Raw genomic sequence first — 18,284 nt, 5'->3', positions numbered from 1 at the left:
TGTGTCAGTAAATTGGCCAATGCCACCAAAATGAAAAGTTTTTTTTTTTTGTCATCGTGTGAGCTGTACTGGTCAAAATGTTTAGATGTTTTTTCACCATGGCAGTCAACCTTGGAAATGTTTGTTATATATAAATTTCATTTTTGTTGTACATTTTTGTTGACACTGACTGCTTACTGTACTATATAAGAATGTCAGTTTTGTCTAGCTGAATGCTGTTGTGTATCACACTGAGCTTTTTAGATAACGATTTCAACAGTAGGTACAAGTTTACTGGGAAAAGTCAATACTGTACAATACTGAATTACACAGAAAAAGGTTATGCACATTTGTATGTATACAGTAAAAAAATTTTTTTACACGTTTCTTACATGTAAAGTCATATATAGTGATCAGAAAATTGCCACAAAATAACATACATGCAAAAAAAAAAAAAAAAAAAAAAAAAAAGAACAATGAAAAAACCTGCGGTAGTTCTGTAAAAAAAAACAATAAATTGTACCACCTCACAGTACGTAATACTACAAGTTCCCATCTTCTTGGTGGACATCCTGTCGCTCTTGTTGATCTGGCTAGAGATTTAGTAGACATCACAAACATTCCATGTCATAGATATTTATGGAATATACATGTTTGTCTGACAGATTTTGATAACTGAATGGATCATTTTTCATGTGATGGCTCACATGATGAAAGAATGTTTAGAAATTGTGAAGAGTGGGGGCCTGGGTAGCTCAGCGAGTATTGACGCTGACCACCACCCCTGGAGTTGTGAGTTCGAATCCAGGGCGTGCTGAGTGACTCCAGCCAGGTCTCCTAAGCAACCAAATTGGCCCGGTTGCTAGGGAGAGTTGAGTCACATGGGGTAACCTCCTCGTGGTCCCTATAATGTGGTTCTCGCTCTTGGTGGGGTGCGTGGTGAGTTGTGCGTGGATGCCACAGAGAATAGCGTGGGCCTCCACACTCATTATGTCTCCGCGGTAACACGCTCAACAAGCCACGTGATAAGATGCGTGGATTGACGGTCTCAGATGCGGAGGCAACTGAGATTTGTCCTCCACCACCCGGATTGAGGCGTCACTACGCCACCTCGAGGACTTAGAGCGCATTGGGAATTGGGCATTCCGAATTGGGGAGAAAATGGGAGAAACAATTTTGATTGTGAAGCGTATGACAATTTCACTGAGAATCAAATTAATCAGTTTTGATAAGCAAGCCACGTGCATTTAGTTATCGTGCAAATTGTAGACAGTTGTACTTACTCTTGCACTCATATGCCAAAACACGTGCAATTTGCTTAAACGAATAAGAAATTCAAATCTGGTGTGAACAAGAAACAAATTTTTCAGAGATTTGAACTTATTGTTTTGAACGTGCTGTTCAAACAGACAGAACACAACAGACTGGAATGGAGCGTGAGGATCTCGAGACACACATTTCCAAGTTGAACATTTTTCCAGACAAAGCATTTAAACAACTCATTGCTTAATCTGATAAATGCTTATAAGAGAGCAAGACGCAATGGCCAAAGACCTCCACCAACTGTAAGGGGCTGTTCACACCGAACACTTTTGCAACCATCCATTTGTTTTTCTATATAAACGAGCGCTAGACGAATGTCTTTGTTTCCCTTTGATTTTGTTTATTCAGCATCTCGTGCAGGAGCGCTGTTTTTTAGATGATGTGTCTAATTAAAAAGAACTTTAAAAGCATATTGAGACACCTGCTTTCTGTTAAACTGTATTTGTTGCGCCGTGTCTAGCCTTTTTTTAGCGCAAGAATGCGATCGATCTGAAGTCATCGTTTTACAGTGAGGATAAAAAAAATTAATTTAAATCAGATGCGTTTCTGATTTGTTTATACGTTTCTCTCGGCTGCATGAACATATTAAATTTCTCACGTCAAATAGCTTTAAATATGCAACTTAGCTGGCTAACGAATGCATAAACGTGACCAGCTGAATATAAACTAATGCTAATAGATGGTAACAATCTTGACATTTATACATTTGGGTAGGACTTGCGTGTATATTTATCACATTGTTCTAACCGCTTGAGGTTAGCTTTAATGTTAGTGTCCTCTCAGCCTTGTTGGCAAACATACTGCTGTTCTCTATTAATGCAGCATCTAGTCAACAAATTAATTACTTTATAATGATATGACAACATGTACTGCAGTGTACTGTATACATTTTCGTTGTTTTAAATCTGCATCTGAAGTGTTCCACTCCATGCAGAGTGTAGTCTCACGTGTCAAAACAAACACCACAAGGCATCAGTGAAGTAATAGTTTTTATATCGCATCTATACTGAGAGGCCACTCTCATACTGTATAATGACAGCGGACCCTTCCCAGCCACTCCAGCACTGGACGCAACAGGAAAAGCTATCGGTGTGGATTTTTGCCGATATCCAATACGTAGTTACAGAAATCTGTTATCGGTGCCGATTAATCGGCAAAACCAATATATCGGTCGACTTCTAGTTTATAGTTCAAATGTATAATTTTTTTAAATGATATTACTTATATTAATTATACTGTTTTAATATAATATATATATATAATGTAATTTATTACATTTTATCATTTTAATTTAGCATTGGCATTCCCATCACACCTATCTCAAGTAATTTTTATTTGTATAGCGCTTTTCACAACACACATCGTTTCAAAGCAGCTTTACGGAAAATCATGCTTTAACAGACAATGAAACTGTAATATCTATAAAGTCTTAGTCATAACTGTGTAATTTAATTAAATATGATTGTAATTTTTGTATAAAAATAAATCATTAAATAATTATATTTAGAACTCCAGTGAGCAAGCCAAAGGCGTCTGTGGCAAGGAACACAAAACTCCATAAGATGTTGGTTAATGGAGAAAAATAACCTTGGGGGAAACCAGGCTCACTGTGGGCGCCTGTTTCCCTATGGCTAAACAGCATGAATATAATGCCAATATTAGTTATTTGTGTGCAGTGCAAGTCATGGTTTAAAATTTGTAAACTAAGTAAGCGCTAAGGTCCAGTGTTTAAACAAAGATTTTGTAAGAACTGTAAGATTAATGACTAATGACTTTGAAGTCCATCCTGGATTAACTGCAGTTGTTCACATAGATGTCCTTTTGTTAGCTGGCTAATGAAGGCTTTTGTTGCAATTAATTGATAGTCTATGTATTCCATTTCAAGAGTGTAATCCATCAATAGACAAAGGTGATTCAGGCAGAGATCAATGAGGTGCATCGCTGTTCAACCGGCAGGTCATTTCGATGAGGTTTGGTGGGGTCCATCCTAAGTCCAAGTTTCAGGCAGTGGCATATGAAGTATCCAGTGTCTTACATTTAGAGTTGACATCAGTTCATCCTCCTGAAGTCCATCGTAAATGGCAGAAGTGATGTCTGCCTAGCACCGGCTGTAGTTTATCGTCATCACTCAGTGACACGAAGCAGTGGAGTCTGACACCAAGCAGGAATGGAGCTGGATCTGGCCGGCTCTGGTAACCTCAGGAAATGAATCCCGGGGTTGAGACAGGGAAAAAAATAGAATAATATTAGTGTAGATGCCATTCCATTTATTGCAGAGTTAAAGATTATGAGAAATGTTTCTGAGAAATATTTCAGGTTCCGGCAGACATAACTAAAGCAGCTTGATTGTGAGATAAATTAGGTGTATACCTGGCTAAATAGATGAGTCTTTAGTCTAGACTTAAACTGAGTGAATGTGTCTGCATCCCAAACAGTGTTAGGGAGACTATTCCATAGTTTAGGAGCCAAATAGAAAAAGGATCTACCTCCTTTTGTGAAAGGTAAACAATGAAGGCTTGAATCAAGCACTGACATCCCCTGCCAGCCCTTGGCGCAGGTGCACGCAGAGCAATACCAAAACACTTATCTTTAAAGTATAACAAAGTTTATTGATGCAGTAATATCAATTAATAATCAATACAATGCAGTCGATAAACTTCCAACATCAAACTAAACAGTAACATGGTAACAGATAAGCCTATAATACATGAGAGGAGGGTAGGTCTGTGTGTGTGTGTGTGTGTGTGTGTGTGTGTGTGACGACATTCATTCGTGGTAACAGTGAGTTACAGCTCAGGTGATGACGGGAGGCTGTTTTGTCACTCTGTCGGCGGGTGGTATGGATTTCTGATTCTCAGCGGGTTGGCAGAGATATCAGCGAAGTCGACTCGGTTGAAGAAGGAAGAGAAATCTTCTTTCTTCACTTCCGCAGGCAAAAGGGTGAGACACGGATTGCTCGGCGGTCTCCTTCGGATCCGTTAGCGTGCTCAGTGGAACACGGAGAATCTTGGCTTGTCCAGCGAGATGGCGATTGTATGGCCAAAGTTCAGGTATGTACGTTACTTTCTTGGGCAGCGAGGCTACACCTGGGAGCAGCAGAGCTGCAACTAGACGCATCAAATACTGTCGCTGAAAGCAAGCTTAGGAGGAATCTTTGGGGTTTTATACTCTCGATGACATCATGGTTGAGGGACGTGTTCTGTCATGCGTTTCATCCAATAGGAGTTGAGAGTTCGATCCATCAGAATTTCACACATAGGTGTGAAGTGAGCAAGGCTTGATGGGATCTGTAGTCTGTTTGGACTCCCTTTGTTTGATTTTGGCGCCATTTTGTGTTATGAGGCTTTATGACTGTGTTTAGGCCTGCCTTTATCTCCTATCTGAGCACATGAGGCCCAACACCACTAATGCCAACATAATTCTCCAGCCTATTCAAGAGAATGTCGTGATCTATCGTGTCGAAGGCAACACTAAGATCTAAAAGCACTAGAAGAGAAATGCAGCTGCGATCAGATGATAAGAGCAAAAGTCATTTGTAACTCTGATATGTGCAGTCTCTGTACAGTGATGGGCCGAAATCCTGACTGAAATTTTTCATATGTACCATTTCTCTGAATAAATTAACATAATTGGGATGACACTACCTTTTCTAGTATTTTCGACATAAATAGGAGATTTGAAATAGGTCTATAATTAGCCTATTCTCCAGGTTCAAGCTGTGGCTTCTTAATAAGTGGTTTGATAACTGACATTTTAAAGTTTCTTGCGTTACATGTCCTAAGGATAGCGAGGATTTAATAATATTAAGAAGAGGTTCTGAGATTACAGGGAATACCTCTTTTAAGAGCTTAGTTGGTATTGAATCTAACATGCATGTTGTAGCTTTTGATTTTTTTTATGTTTTGTTAACTCTTCATGACAGCGAAGGATTGAAGTTGCTCGTGAGGAAATTTATGAGATTGTTTTCTTAGGTGCAGTGACAGTTGATTGCATAATTCCAATTTTATTTCTGATTATTTATATTTTATCAGTAAAGAAATTCATGAAGTCATTACTATTGTGCTGCGACGGAATATCTGGTTCAGTTGAGGCTTTATTCTTTACCAATTTAGCCACAGTACTGAATAAACACCTAGGATTGTTGTGGTTATTTTCTGTGAATTTGTTGTGATATGCTGACCTGGCAGCTTTTAGTGCCTGTCTGTAGCTACAGACACTATCCTTCCATGCACTGTGAAATACCTCTAATTTTGTATTCTTCCACTTGCGCTCCATTTTCCGAGCTGCTCTCTTGAGAGCATGAGTGTGATCATTGAACCATGGTGCAGGCTTTTTTCTTAAATTTTCTTTAATCGAAAGAGGGCGACACTATCAAGAGTGCTAGAGAAGGCTGTATTTATATTTTCTTTTATTACATCAAGTTCTTCTAGACTTTTTGGCTTACAGAGTATGAGACAATTCTTGAAGATTGTTAGTGAAGCTATCTTTAGTGGTCGAAAGAGTAGTTCTACCTTAACGATAGCGTGGTGTAGATTGAGTGATATTAGCAGATCGCAGCAAACAAGAGATGAGGTAATGATCTGAAATGTCAGCGCTCTGCAGTAGAATTTATATAGTATCAACATCAACTTCATATGACAGAATTAAATCTAGCATATAATTATGGCGATGAGTTGGTCCTGTCACATTTTGTCTGACTCCAAGAGAGTTGAGAATGTCAATAAATGCTAATCCCAATGTGTCATTTTTGGTATCTATGTGAATGTTGACTTCACCAACAGTTAAAGCTCTATCTACAGTAGCTACAAGATCTGATAGAAAATTAGCAAATTCACCAAGGAAATCCGAGTATGGCCCAGGTGATCTATATACTATAGCAAGGGCAAAAGATGACAGAAATGTTTTTATTTCTGATGGTGTCACATTAAGCATTATTAGTTCAAAAGACTAAAACTTGTATCCTGTCCTCTGAGTAACACCAATAACTTCACTGTAAATTGTAGCAACACCTCCTCCTCGACCCTTCAGATGAGGCTCATGTTTATAACAATAACCTGGGGGAGTAAATTCATTTAAACTAATATATTCATCCGGTTTAAGCCAGGTTTCAGTCAAGCAGTGTGCATCCAAACAGTGATCTGTAATAATTAAATTTTCAATTACTGCTTTGGTTGAAAGAGATCTAATGTTTAGTAGCCCTACCTTTTATATGATGTTTATCTTCAATTTTTTAGTTTTGTTTTCAAGTTTGACCTTAATAAAATCTTTTCTAAATTATTTAATGAGGGGTTTGTGTTTGGTAGTTTGGGGAACAGACACATCTCTATATGATATCTAGGTGATACAGTCTCTGTGTTGTAGTTTATGTGACCTGTGTGACGTCCAGTGGTGGGTAGTAACGCACTACATTTACTCTGTTACATTTACTTGAGTAACTTTTTGGAAAAAAATTACTTTTAGAGTAGGTTTAAAAATGGGTGGTGCTTACTCTCACTCAAGTAAATTTCTAATGAAATTTTTTTACTTCTTTACAATGGCCGGCGTTCCTGTCGTTATATTACTGGGTTTAATTTTAATTAATGTGTAATTTATTGAGATATTATTAAATGGGACTTTTACGAGAGCGGAAGTTCACACAGCTACGCACGCTGAGCCGGTGTCAAAGACTGTCACTCAAGTCATTAGTGCTGCAGCATCAAACTCTTCAAAGTGAAACACTTTCTTCGGTCCACACTGTGAAATAAAGAATAGTTTCGTCATGCACTGCCTTCATTTAACACCAAGACAAGCTGATATTTCGAGATTAAAATCACAGCTTCAATTTAAGGCAGCATGCTGAGGTAAGTTTTGGCTCTAATCCTAACATGGGCTTTTCTGTGTGAATGTGTTGGTAATTTTCAGGGTGATTTTGTAACTGGGCTCTTATGACATCAGTTTTTAAGTGTACATTGTTAAATCAGTGCAGCAATATATCAGTGCGCTTTGTTTCCTTGTCCCGCATGTAATGAGCAGTATTTATGAATTTATCCCACGCCCTCGCGGGGGTACTGGGAACTATCTCAGCTACTTCAGGCAGATTAACTATAAATCCATGTAAACATCCAAGTTAAGAGTAAATGCCTTGGCTCTGCTGTTCGCATGATTGACAACTGGAGCGCGAACAGACAGCATTTCTGCGCGAGGTGCTCGGGGCACGTGCGTGAGAGATGTGCGGGTGCGAGGCGATCGTATGGCGAAGAGAGTGGCAGTGTCCGAAATCGTTCACTATTTCCTATATAGTGAATGGCAGTTAGTGCACTATATCTCAGCAGTGAGTGAACGAAATGAGTGAATTCAGATGCTGACATATACACAAAGCGTCGGATCTCTGGGGCTGTCGCAGAAACATCACATATAAACTTTTACAATGCTTGGGCCTTACTTGTTATTCATATTAAATAATATATTAATACAATAAATATTCATTTTGTTTGTCATTTTTAATATATACTGTGTGTTAATATAAAGAGTAAACACATTTGATCAAATAAAGAGTACATTTTAAAATGTATCTGTATGTTTTATCTCTCTATATGTTATTATGTTATTTTAATCAAGTAATGATTTGTCAAAAAGTAATTTAATACATTCAGCATGAACGAAAACACTGCAGGAGTGAAAGAAGCAGTAAACTCCCAGCTCGTACATCTTACCTGTGGTGGATTGTGGGCAATTAACCGTCGACGAGTGTACATCAAATGTACACTTGAAATTAGAGTGCATTGTGGGTAATAATGAGTGAACAAAAGTAGGGAAAGAGTGGCTCACTCAGAATTCAGACACTCCTACAAAATGGCGGACACTCTATATAGTGGATAGGGGGCGGTTTCAGACACAGCGAGTGTTCCACGACTGGGGTTGGTGCCCTACGCACTAGGCTGTGTACTCTGCATTTAGAGAGCGGCGGTAACGCTGTACAGAACTAATTATCTAAATTCTTTCGACTCTGAAAACTGTAACTACACTGAAATAAGAATCCGCGCAGGACTTTAAAAGCTATGAAAAAGCAAATGAAGGCATTAATAAAGCATGATCTTGCTTTGGTTTATATTTCAGCATTATATATAATGTCCCTGTGTGACATTTTCAAGTTTTCACCATAATAATTACTAGAAATGTTTCCAAACCTCTCTTCTTATTGACAAATTCATCCAGATCTGACAAGATTCCTTAAAGGGATAGTTCACCCAAAAATTTAAATTCTTATTATTTACTCATCCTCATGCCACCCCAGATGTGTATGACTTTTTTTCATCTGCTGAAATCAAATGAAGATTTTTAGAATAATTTCTCAGCTCTGTAGGTCCATACAATGCAAGTGAACAGGTGGCAACATTTTAAAGCTAAACAAAATCATCATAAAAGTAATCCATAAGACTCCAGTGGTTAAATCAATATCTTCAGAAGCAAGGTGAAAGGTGTGGATGAGAAACAGATCACCTTCACATTCTTCTTCATGTGTTTTTGGTGATTCACATTCTCTGCATATTGCCCCTGCTGTCTAGCAAAAAATGACAAATATTGATCTGTTTCTCACCCACACCTATCATATCACTTCAGAAGATATGGATTTAACTACTGGAGTCTTATGGATTACTTCTATGCTGTCTTTATGTGCTTTTTGGAGCAACAAAATTTTGGCCAACATAGCTAAAATATTCTTCTAAAAATCTTAAATTGTGTTCTGCAGAAGGAAGTCATGCACTTCTGGGATGGCATGAGGGTGAGTAAATGATGAAAGAATTTTCATTTTTGGGTGAACTATCCCTTTAAAGTGATAGCTCAGCCATAATTTAATATTCTGTTATAATTTCCCTACCCTCATTCTGTTCCAAACCAGTGTGATGCTTTGCATTATGTGGAACACAAAATATGTTGGACAGAATGTTAGGGACTGACAGTCTCGGTCACCATTCACTTTCAAAATATGGAGAATTTTTTTTTTTTTACTGAAAGTAAATAGTGACTCAGGCAAACATTCTGTCTAATATCTACTTCGTGTTCTATGAAAGAAAGTCATATGGGTTTGGAACAACATGATGGTGAATGATGACAGAATTTCCATTAATAATAATAATAATAATAATAATAGTAATAATTTTGTAATACATGTTAAGTGTGTATTATGTAATGGAATATAGGGGAGTTAACGTCTATTATGTCATTTGTGAAAGTAACGAGTTACTACTTGAGTACTCTTTTAATTGGATACTTTCTTACTCTTACTCAAATAATTATTTATGTTACTACTTTTACTTCTACTTGAGTAATTATTTTTTTAAAGTAATTGTACTTTTACTTGAGAACAGTTTTGGGCTACTCTACCCACCTCTAGTAACGTCTCAAGGCAGCTAGCAGATGTTTGCATTAACCAGTTTGTCTGCTTCCTGACCTGGGCCCCAGTTAGTCAAATACTATCACTGTTAAGACTAGAGAGGAGAGCAGCACCTTCTTTGGAAGTATGGAGTCTGTCTCTCTTTAGCAGGTCAAGTCTAACCCAAAAACTCTTCCAATTGTCTTTAAATCCTATGCTATTCTCCGGACACCACTCAGACATCCAGCCATTCAGTGACACTGATCTACTATAAACCTCGTCACAACGATGAGCAGAGAGGGGGCCAGAGCATATTACAGTGTCTAAAATAGTTTTGCAAGTTTACACACCTCTTTAACATTATCTTTAGTGATCTCCGACTGGCGAAGCCAGACATCGTTAGTGCCAACATGAATAACAATTTTAGAAAATCTACATTTAGCATAACCAGCACTAGTAAATATGATCTGATGTCAGATGCTCAAGCCCCAGAAATGCATTTAACAATAGTGGCTGGAGTCTCTATTTCCATGTTCCTTACAATAGAATCACCTATGACCAAGGCTCTTTCAAAATGATTCTCAGTGGGTGCATCACTGAGTGGGGAGAATCGATTGGAAACCCTAACAGGAATGGGAGAGTGTTGTCGCTTTGCTGAGCGAGTATGCCACCGAGACGTCACCCAAACGCCCTGCTGCAGGGGCTCTACAGCTGGAACCAAAGTGTGTGTGTTGCTCGCTGTTCTACCCTCATCTGACTTCTTTTTCTCACTGACCTCCACTAGCATTTGGATGCGTGTCCCTAACTTATTAACCTTCTCTGTCAACCTGACTAATTCATTTATCACATGCAAATCCCTCACTGCTGATGGAAGAAGCTATAGTTAACATGTGGCATGCAATGCAGGAAGAAATAACATGAGCGGATGCCATGACTTACTGCAATTGTTTGTTGTTGTTGTAATGGTTGTTCTTGAGCGGCGAGGGTTTGTGGTCGATGTGGTTTGATGGGGTTCCTGATCAGCAGAGGTTTGAGATTGATGCAATAATCCATGTAAAACACAGTGGAGAAAACAAATCCACAAGTCGAGATGCGAGATGTAGACAAGCGGAGAAAAAAAAGAAAGGAAAAAGAGAGAGAACGGGTGCGTGCTGTAAAATACAGTTGAAACAGTAGAAAAGCGGAAAAAACGAAGCACGCGGTAAAATGGCAAAGGATAAAATGATGAACTTATAAAAAGAATAAGCAATGCTAAGCAGGCTAGCAAGCTACAAACACAGACTCGTGCAGCATGCCGGCAGCCACCGGAACATATCTGATTAATTTATTATTTAAATTAATTTGTTTATAAATTAACATTTATAGTTAATTTTATTAATGATGTTACTTATATTAATTGTATTATATTATTAAACTATTTTATTTATCTGCTTTATTACATTTGATAATTTAAAGATATATCATTTAATTTGGCAATGGCATTCCTATCACACCTCGTTAATTTTTTATTTAAAAGTAATTAATTTATTAATAATGTTTATAATTTAAATCAATTATAATAATTGATAATTAAAATAATTTTAGATACATTAACATAATTTAAATGTATAATTAATGGTGCTACATTAATTGTATTGTATTATATTGTTAAAATATATTTTATTTATTATAATTTAAAAATACATCATATAATTTGGCATTGGCATTCCTATCACATTTATCTCATTAATTTATCTAAATTAATTTGTTTATAAATTAACATTTATAATTCAGATGTATAATTTAATGATATTACTTATATTAATTGTATGATATTATTAAAAATATATTATCCAATTTATTACATTTTATAATTTGAAGATATATAACTTATTTGGCATTGGACTATCACACCTATATAGTTAATGTATTATTTAAAAATAAATAAATTAGTTCATTATTAAAATGTAAATTAAATAAATAATTGATCATTAATTAAAATGAATTTGTCATTAACAATTCAAATTTATAATTTAATTAATGATGTTACATTTAATTGTATTATATTGTTAAAGTATATTTTATTTATTATTTATTATAATTTAAAAATACATCATATAATTTGGCATTGGCATTCCTATTCCTATCACACTTATCTCATTCATTTATTATTTAAATTAATTTGTTTATAAATTTACATTTTTATTTTAATTAATGATGTTACATATATTAAATGTGTTAGATGATTATTTTTTTCCTCTAATTTATTATATTTTATAATTTAAAGATATATCATTTATTTGGCATTGGCATTTCTATTACACCTATCTTGTTAAATTATTATTTAAAAAGTAATTTATTTAAATATTTTATTTAAATAATTGGTCAATTAAAACTAATTTGTTATACATTAAAATAATTTAATGTATAATTTAATTAATTATATTACATTAATTGTAGGGTTTTATATTGTTAAAATATATCTTACTTTTTTTTTATTATAGTTTAAAAATCATATAATTTGGCATTGGCATTCCTACCTCACTTATCACAAACCCTTTTGCAGTTCCATCACAAACCCCCTTGGTGAACCCCTGCTTTGAGAAACCCTGCTCTACATTACTGTTAATCAATAATTGCTTGTTTGTTTCTACGCATGGATTGTATGACTTTTGAATGAGTGTTGGGATGAAATAGCTGTTTTTTCTGTGTGCAGGTATATGGTTCTCCTGAAGCAGAAGGAGGCTATGGAGGCAGTCGAGGCATCTCTGCACAGAGAGAGGGAGAGACTGGGAGAAGAAATTCAAAAAAACACTCTTATCCTGGGGGAGAACAGCAGTTTAAGGGAAAAGATAGAAAGGTTAGAGACTTTTTTTTTTTTTTTAAGCAGCAAAACACCCTAGCTAATAAGATTTCAGTTGAAACCATTCAACAGGCTGAGGATAAGTTTTCATGGTGAATATGTACTGCACTCTGCTGGATGTAGTAGAAAATAGAGACAGCATTACAGAGCTCTGGTTGTCATGAATGCTCAGTATATCAGTGGCCATATTAATATTTGCTATCGATAGCAAATAATGATAGTCTTCAGTACTCTTTTAAAAGTACCTAAAAGTTATCCATCTTTTCTGCTGTATGTCATAATGTTTCGGGCCTGAAATATGCATGCAAAACCTTATAGATTAATTAGATCAGCCATCATTTCAGTTATTGGCAACTAACTACAATTATTATTATAACAATAAAACTAATTTAGATGACTATCAGCTATAGGAATTAGGCAAAATGAATTACAGTGTTGGTGCATCTCTGCTGGCTTTTATAAAAATTGTGTTGACAGAGTACATATTTTATACTTCTATAATTGTTAATATTGTTTAAATAACACTCGGGTTAAAAATAGGGCAAATTATGGAAGTATCATAAAGACTGACCATAACTTTGGCTCTGTTTTAATACCTGCAGACTGTCGCAGACGCACACACATTTGAGACAGGAGTATGACAGCCTGCAGCTGCAGACTAAAGAACTGAAGACATCTCTGAACGAATCTCAGCTGGAACTGAACCGTTGGCAGGCGCGATATGACCAGCTGAAAGAGCAGCATCAGGGCCTGGACATCTCCATGACCAAACTAGACAACCACTGTGAGGTGAGAGAGACTTAAAAGAACGGAAATAACGGCTGTTTAACCCTTATGCCTTGTTCATTCATGAATCACATTACAGTTGTTCCCGGTCAAAAGTGACCGGAAACATTAAGAGTGTACTTTTTTTAATTTCTATGAAAGAAATGTAACAACTCTAACTTTGAGGACTAGAGTTGTGCATTTTGAGTGGGTTTTGGGGTATTTAGACCTTATTTTTGTTTTTTATTATTTACCTATGTGACCTTGAACTTGTCATTGAAAATTTACTTTTTATGAATATTTTCTCAAATACTGAACCAATCCTCATACATCATATACCGTTTGAAAGTCTCAAGAATCAAACTGTGATGTCCATTTTTAAAACTATAAAACTATATGAAAACCAGATGAAATTCCAAGTATAAACACTAGGAGGCTGCAGAGAGCTACTTATTTATCCCTGGTTGAAGAGAAGATGGTTTCTAGATTTTGTCAAGTACTGCATTTTGATATATATTTAAACATTATCAAAGACTACTTTTGGCAAAGTTTAGCATTTTGTTTGGTTTGAGGTTATTTTTGTCAGTTTTTGCAATAATGCCACATTATTATTACAGTCAACCATGAAAATGGTGTTACAAAGAGTGTAAACTTTCCCTTTGATCTGTGTGTGTGTTCGTGTGCGTGTGCAGACTGCTTCTAAAAATGAGGGGTGGGGGAAAAAATCGTTTCAGCGATGCATCGTGATTCATACTCAAACGATTCTGAATCGATTCTCAAAAGAACCAGAATCGATTCTGAGTTCAGTTTAAATCACAGTAGAGCAGTGGCACGCGCCAAAGACAGATGTAGAAACAAAGATGCGAGTTAAGTGCATACACTAAAGTCAAGTGCGCAAACACGACTGTTTGCAGAACAGCTGTATCAAACACATGACCATTTGTACCCGAATGAAACCTCGATCCCGAAATTCTTTAACAAACTCACGCACATAGCAACGGGAGAGTTTGCGATTGTTCGTGACAACATGCCAACAAACAACATGAAAGACGAGCTCGCACCCATTATTGCACTGATTTGCACACAACGGGGGAAAACACAGAAGAAAATAATGATGAGGCAGCGGTTCGGGAGATTTTGGTGACGTTTTCATTTAATTCTTCTTCTTTTTTTTTTTTCAATGCCTTTCTCTACTCTTACGCGCTCTCCATTTCATTGGCTTTTGCTTTATTGCCGGTCACTCGCTTGTCAGGACAGTGCGCACACCTGATGATAAAGGTTTGAAATCCATCGTGCGATCTTCTACTCGCAGAGCAAACAGATAGAACAGTGCATAGGAGACGCTTGATACATTTCTGAAGTAACAACTGCACTATTTAAACCACTTTACTATCAACTTTGCAGGTGAGGAGAGAAGCTGACAGTTGCACTCTCATAGAAGCAGATATATCTCTCATCCTGGACCAGCAACTTCCAGTTGTGGTTAAAAATGAAAATGAATAGCATGGCATAGATTAATTTTAAATAATTATTAAATACTATTAAATTATTTACAATGCTTAAACAAAAATAAATTAATTAATATAATCAGTTGAAGTAATAGTATTCTGTGTGTTTTGATGGTGAACCAATATTTTTTTTCTCCATCACTTTAAAATAAGGTTTTAAAGAAAGAAACTGAATAACTGAGATACTCTTTTAAAATATAGAACCATTTATTTAATCTTGTAGATGTTCCATGTTTTGTTCACAGCTCATACGGAATGTAAAAGGCCAGTTTATGTAATGTGACTCATTCTGATTTTTTAAAACAGCTGTTAAATAAAAAGCTGAAAGGGAAAGAAATAGAGTAAAAAATACATTTTGAAGAAACTGAAAAAAGAAAGAAATTGAAGGACAAGATGCATCGTGAATCGTTTTATAATCGAATCGTTACCCTTTGAATTGTAATCGAATCGTGAGGCCAGTGAAGATTCACACCTCCACTAAAAAATACCTGAAATAATCAAGTAATAACCTTATTTATCCCTGGTTGTAGCAAAATGAATGTGTGTGTGTGTGTGTGTGTGTGTGTCGCGCGTGCGTGTCGCGCGTGCGTGTCGCGCGTGTTCAGCATTGTAGATGTGTTATGATCTCACCAATTCATTTTGGTGTGTGTGTGTTCTGCATTGTGGCTGATTGTTTTATTTTTTGTCAAATTTCAAAATAAATGTTTTGTTTTATATTCTGACCAGTTAGGCTTTGTGTGTTGTGTGTTGTGTGTTGTGTGTGTGTGTGCGTGTGCGTGCGTGCGTGCGTGCGTGTGTGTGTGTGTGGGCAGGTTTAAGTGGTTCACGAGGACATTTTTTTTAGGTTACAAACTGGTAATTACAAGGGTATTATGCTATAAATTTAGTTTATGAGGACATTTCTAGTGTCCCCATAATTCAAATCACTTAAAAATCATACTAAACCATGTTTTATTGAAAATGTAAAAATGCAGAAAGTTTTTTGTGAGGGTTAGGTTTAGGGGTAGGGTTAGGGTTAGGGGATAGAATCTATAGTTCATACAGTATATAAATCATTATGTCTATGGAGAGTCCTCATAATGATAGCTGCACCGACATGTGTGTGTGCGCGTGTGTGTGTGTTTTGCACTCGGTGTTTGGTAGTCTCACCCCTTCATACTATGTGTGTTCTGCATTGTGGCTGTTTTTTAGATTTTATATAATTAATTATGCCAAAAAAAAAAAAAAAAAATCTGATTTTTAGTGTTTAGTGACTGGGAACAGTACAAGTGTGATTTTTATTTCTACCACTTAGAATGATCAAATCAACTACAGGTTTTTGTGTGTGTGTGTTCAGATATGAAATGGACGAAAAGTCACCAAGTCTCGTACCCATCAGATAAAGGAAACCAGTTTTATTGAAGAAACAAAATCGATTTAGGTCAAAAATGACCAAACAGTGCATAAGGGTTAAAGGATTTTAAACATGCAGCCTCTGCAGAGACAGTTAAAACTACACGGTCTCAAACAAGAATAGATATTGTTGCCATTCTAAATAGCTTAATTATTCCATCATCATGTTTTTCCCCATTTAACATAAACATAAAAGTTACTCGCTGTAAGTGATCTCAATTTTGTCGCTATATTTAGCTGCTAACCCGTCTAAAAGGAAACTTGGAGGAAGAAAACCACCATCTTCTCAGTCAGATCCAGATGCTCGGCCAGCAAAACCAGACACTGTTGGAGAGAACCATGGAGAGCAAAGAACTCTACCATGAAGAACAGAAACAGTACATGTGAGCAGCAAGCAAGAGCGAAAAAGATCATATTTTAATGATGAAACTTGCTGATCCCACCTCCTCATTGCTACTGATTCCTCTTGCAGTGATAAGCTGAATTCGTTGAGACGACAGAAGGAGAAATTAGAGGAGAAGATCATGGACCAATACAAGTTTTATGACCCGACTCCTAAAAAGTGAGCTCATCTGCAACATAAGACTCTAATAAGACACTGAAAATCAGAGTTCTTTACTCTTTCTGTGGGCTGTTCCACAACCTTGATGTTTTGACATGTGTTTTTCCATTTTCGTTCATCATACAGGAGCCGGCAGTGGGTCGGAGCTAAAGCAATAGCAAAACTAATCAAGCCTAAGAAAGAAAATTCTCGGGAGCGAGTGGATGGTCCACGTGAGAGGATCCGGAGTGCCCCTGACATCCCCCTTCCAGAAATCCCTACAGCCATAGGCAGCCCTGAGAGTGCCCCAACTCCTCCACCACCACTGCTCCCCCCTAGACAGACACGCCTCACTCTGGACTCCATGAACAATGAGGAGAACCACATACAGTCTCCCACACTCTCACCTGCCCAAAATGGCCGAGGTGAGTTCTGCTGTCACAGGGCTAGTTCTCATCAATTAAGTTAAATAACAGTTTTACATTAACCATACGAACAAACCGACTCACTGAAATGAATTGGAGTTCCCAGTTCGAAATAATAAGTGACTTGTTTATTGTAACCGATTCTTTTATTTTAAGTTAGCTATTCCCCAACACTGTTCATCATGAATAGCAGTTTTTTTTTAAAAATTAGGCTGTATTACTAGGGTTGGGCTGTAACGGAATGCATGTAATGACGTTATGTATTCAGAATACAAAAATGAAGTAACTGTATTTAGCCCCCATTATGTTTTCAAGCACATGTATTCAGAATACAGTTACTTGAAAACATTTTGTTAGAATACTTTTATGGGGCTTTCACACTGGGCACGTTTGCTTCGGTCTGATTCTGAGTGCGATTGTTCCCGGTGCCCCTCGCAGAATTGGTCCGTTTTCACACTCACTTGATTCTATCGAACCCCGGTCCATTTGCGTTCATCTTGCGTCATCACAAACACGCATGGTGAACACAACGCGACTCATCATACTTTTTGGGTTTTTTTATATTTTGGTGCCATTGTGCACAGCAGAGTGAACGACAACTGCGTATATATGTGCGCTTCCTGGTGTAACTCGTCAGATGTCCAGGGGAAGGCGGCTTGCTGCTGCTCGCAAACGGCGTTTTTTTGAGGAGACAGCTGATTGCAAGGAATTCGTTTGCATCTATGTTTACACTGCACGCTTGCTCGCGCTCGTGTCCAAGGTGAAGTTATTGCCACTGTCATCTCCTATTGTACCCTATATTTATAACCTATAATAGTATTATATATATATAGTATTATAAGGTGTATAGATAGATAGACAGACAGTATTTATAGTGTTGATTGTACTTGTATGTCATTGGTGTCATTACTTTTTTGGGACTTTCAGGAATGTGTGGATCCTCATGTGTTGTCGAAACTAATGATGTCGTCATCGGCTAAAACGCATGCGCAGGTTACTTCCTGAACGAGTGCGCACCTGAGTCCTAGTTGCTTTCCCATTCACGCGAATCGCGCTACAGTTCCATTGCAACCGAACTCAGACCACCTCCTACAGGTAGTCTCGGGTTCGGTACCGCGGTGCGCTCCCCGGTCCGCATGACAGCTTTCACATTACC

At 37.0% G+C, this 18,284-nt stretch overlaps 1 protein-coding gene across 1 annotated transcript in view; it reads left to right on the top strand.

Annotated features, from left to right (window-relative positions):
• The window catches only part of ccdc88c (coiled-coil domain containing 88C), a 112,899-nt gene that overhangs the window by 76,655 nt on the left and 17,960 nt on the right, over positions 1–18,284 (top strand). The window contains exons 21-25 of the mRNA XM_051722212.1: positions 12,351–12,494; positions 13,100–13,286; positions 16,400–16,545; positions 16,635–16,724; positions 16,851–17,128. Of these exons, the coding sequence (XP_051578172.1) occupies positions 12,351–12,494; positions 13,100–13,286; positions 16,400–16,545; positions 16,635–16,724; positions 16,851–17,128 (845 nt within the window). The remainder of the gene's footprint in view (positions 1–12,350; positions 12,495–13,099; positions 13,287–16,399; positions 16,546–16,634; positions 16,725–16,850; positions 17,129–18,284) is intronic.

The sequence above is a fragment of the Myxocyprinus asiaticus genome, chromosome 17 (assembly GCF_019703515.2).
Source record: "Myxocyprinus asiaticus isolate MX2 ecotype Aquarium Trade chromosome 17, UBuf_Myxa_2, whole genome shotgun sequence".
Taxonomy (NCBI): Eukaryota; Metazoa; Chordata; class Actinopteri; order Cypriniformes; family Catostomidae; genus Myxocyprinus; species Myxocyprinus asiaticus.
This window is presented reverse-complemented; position numbering and strand designations above follow the sequence as displayed.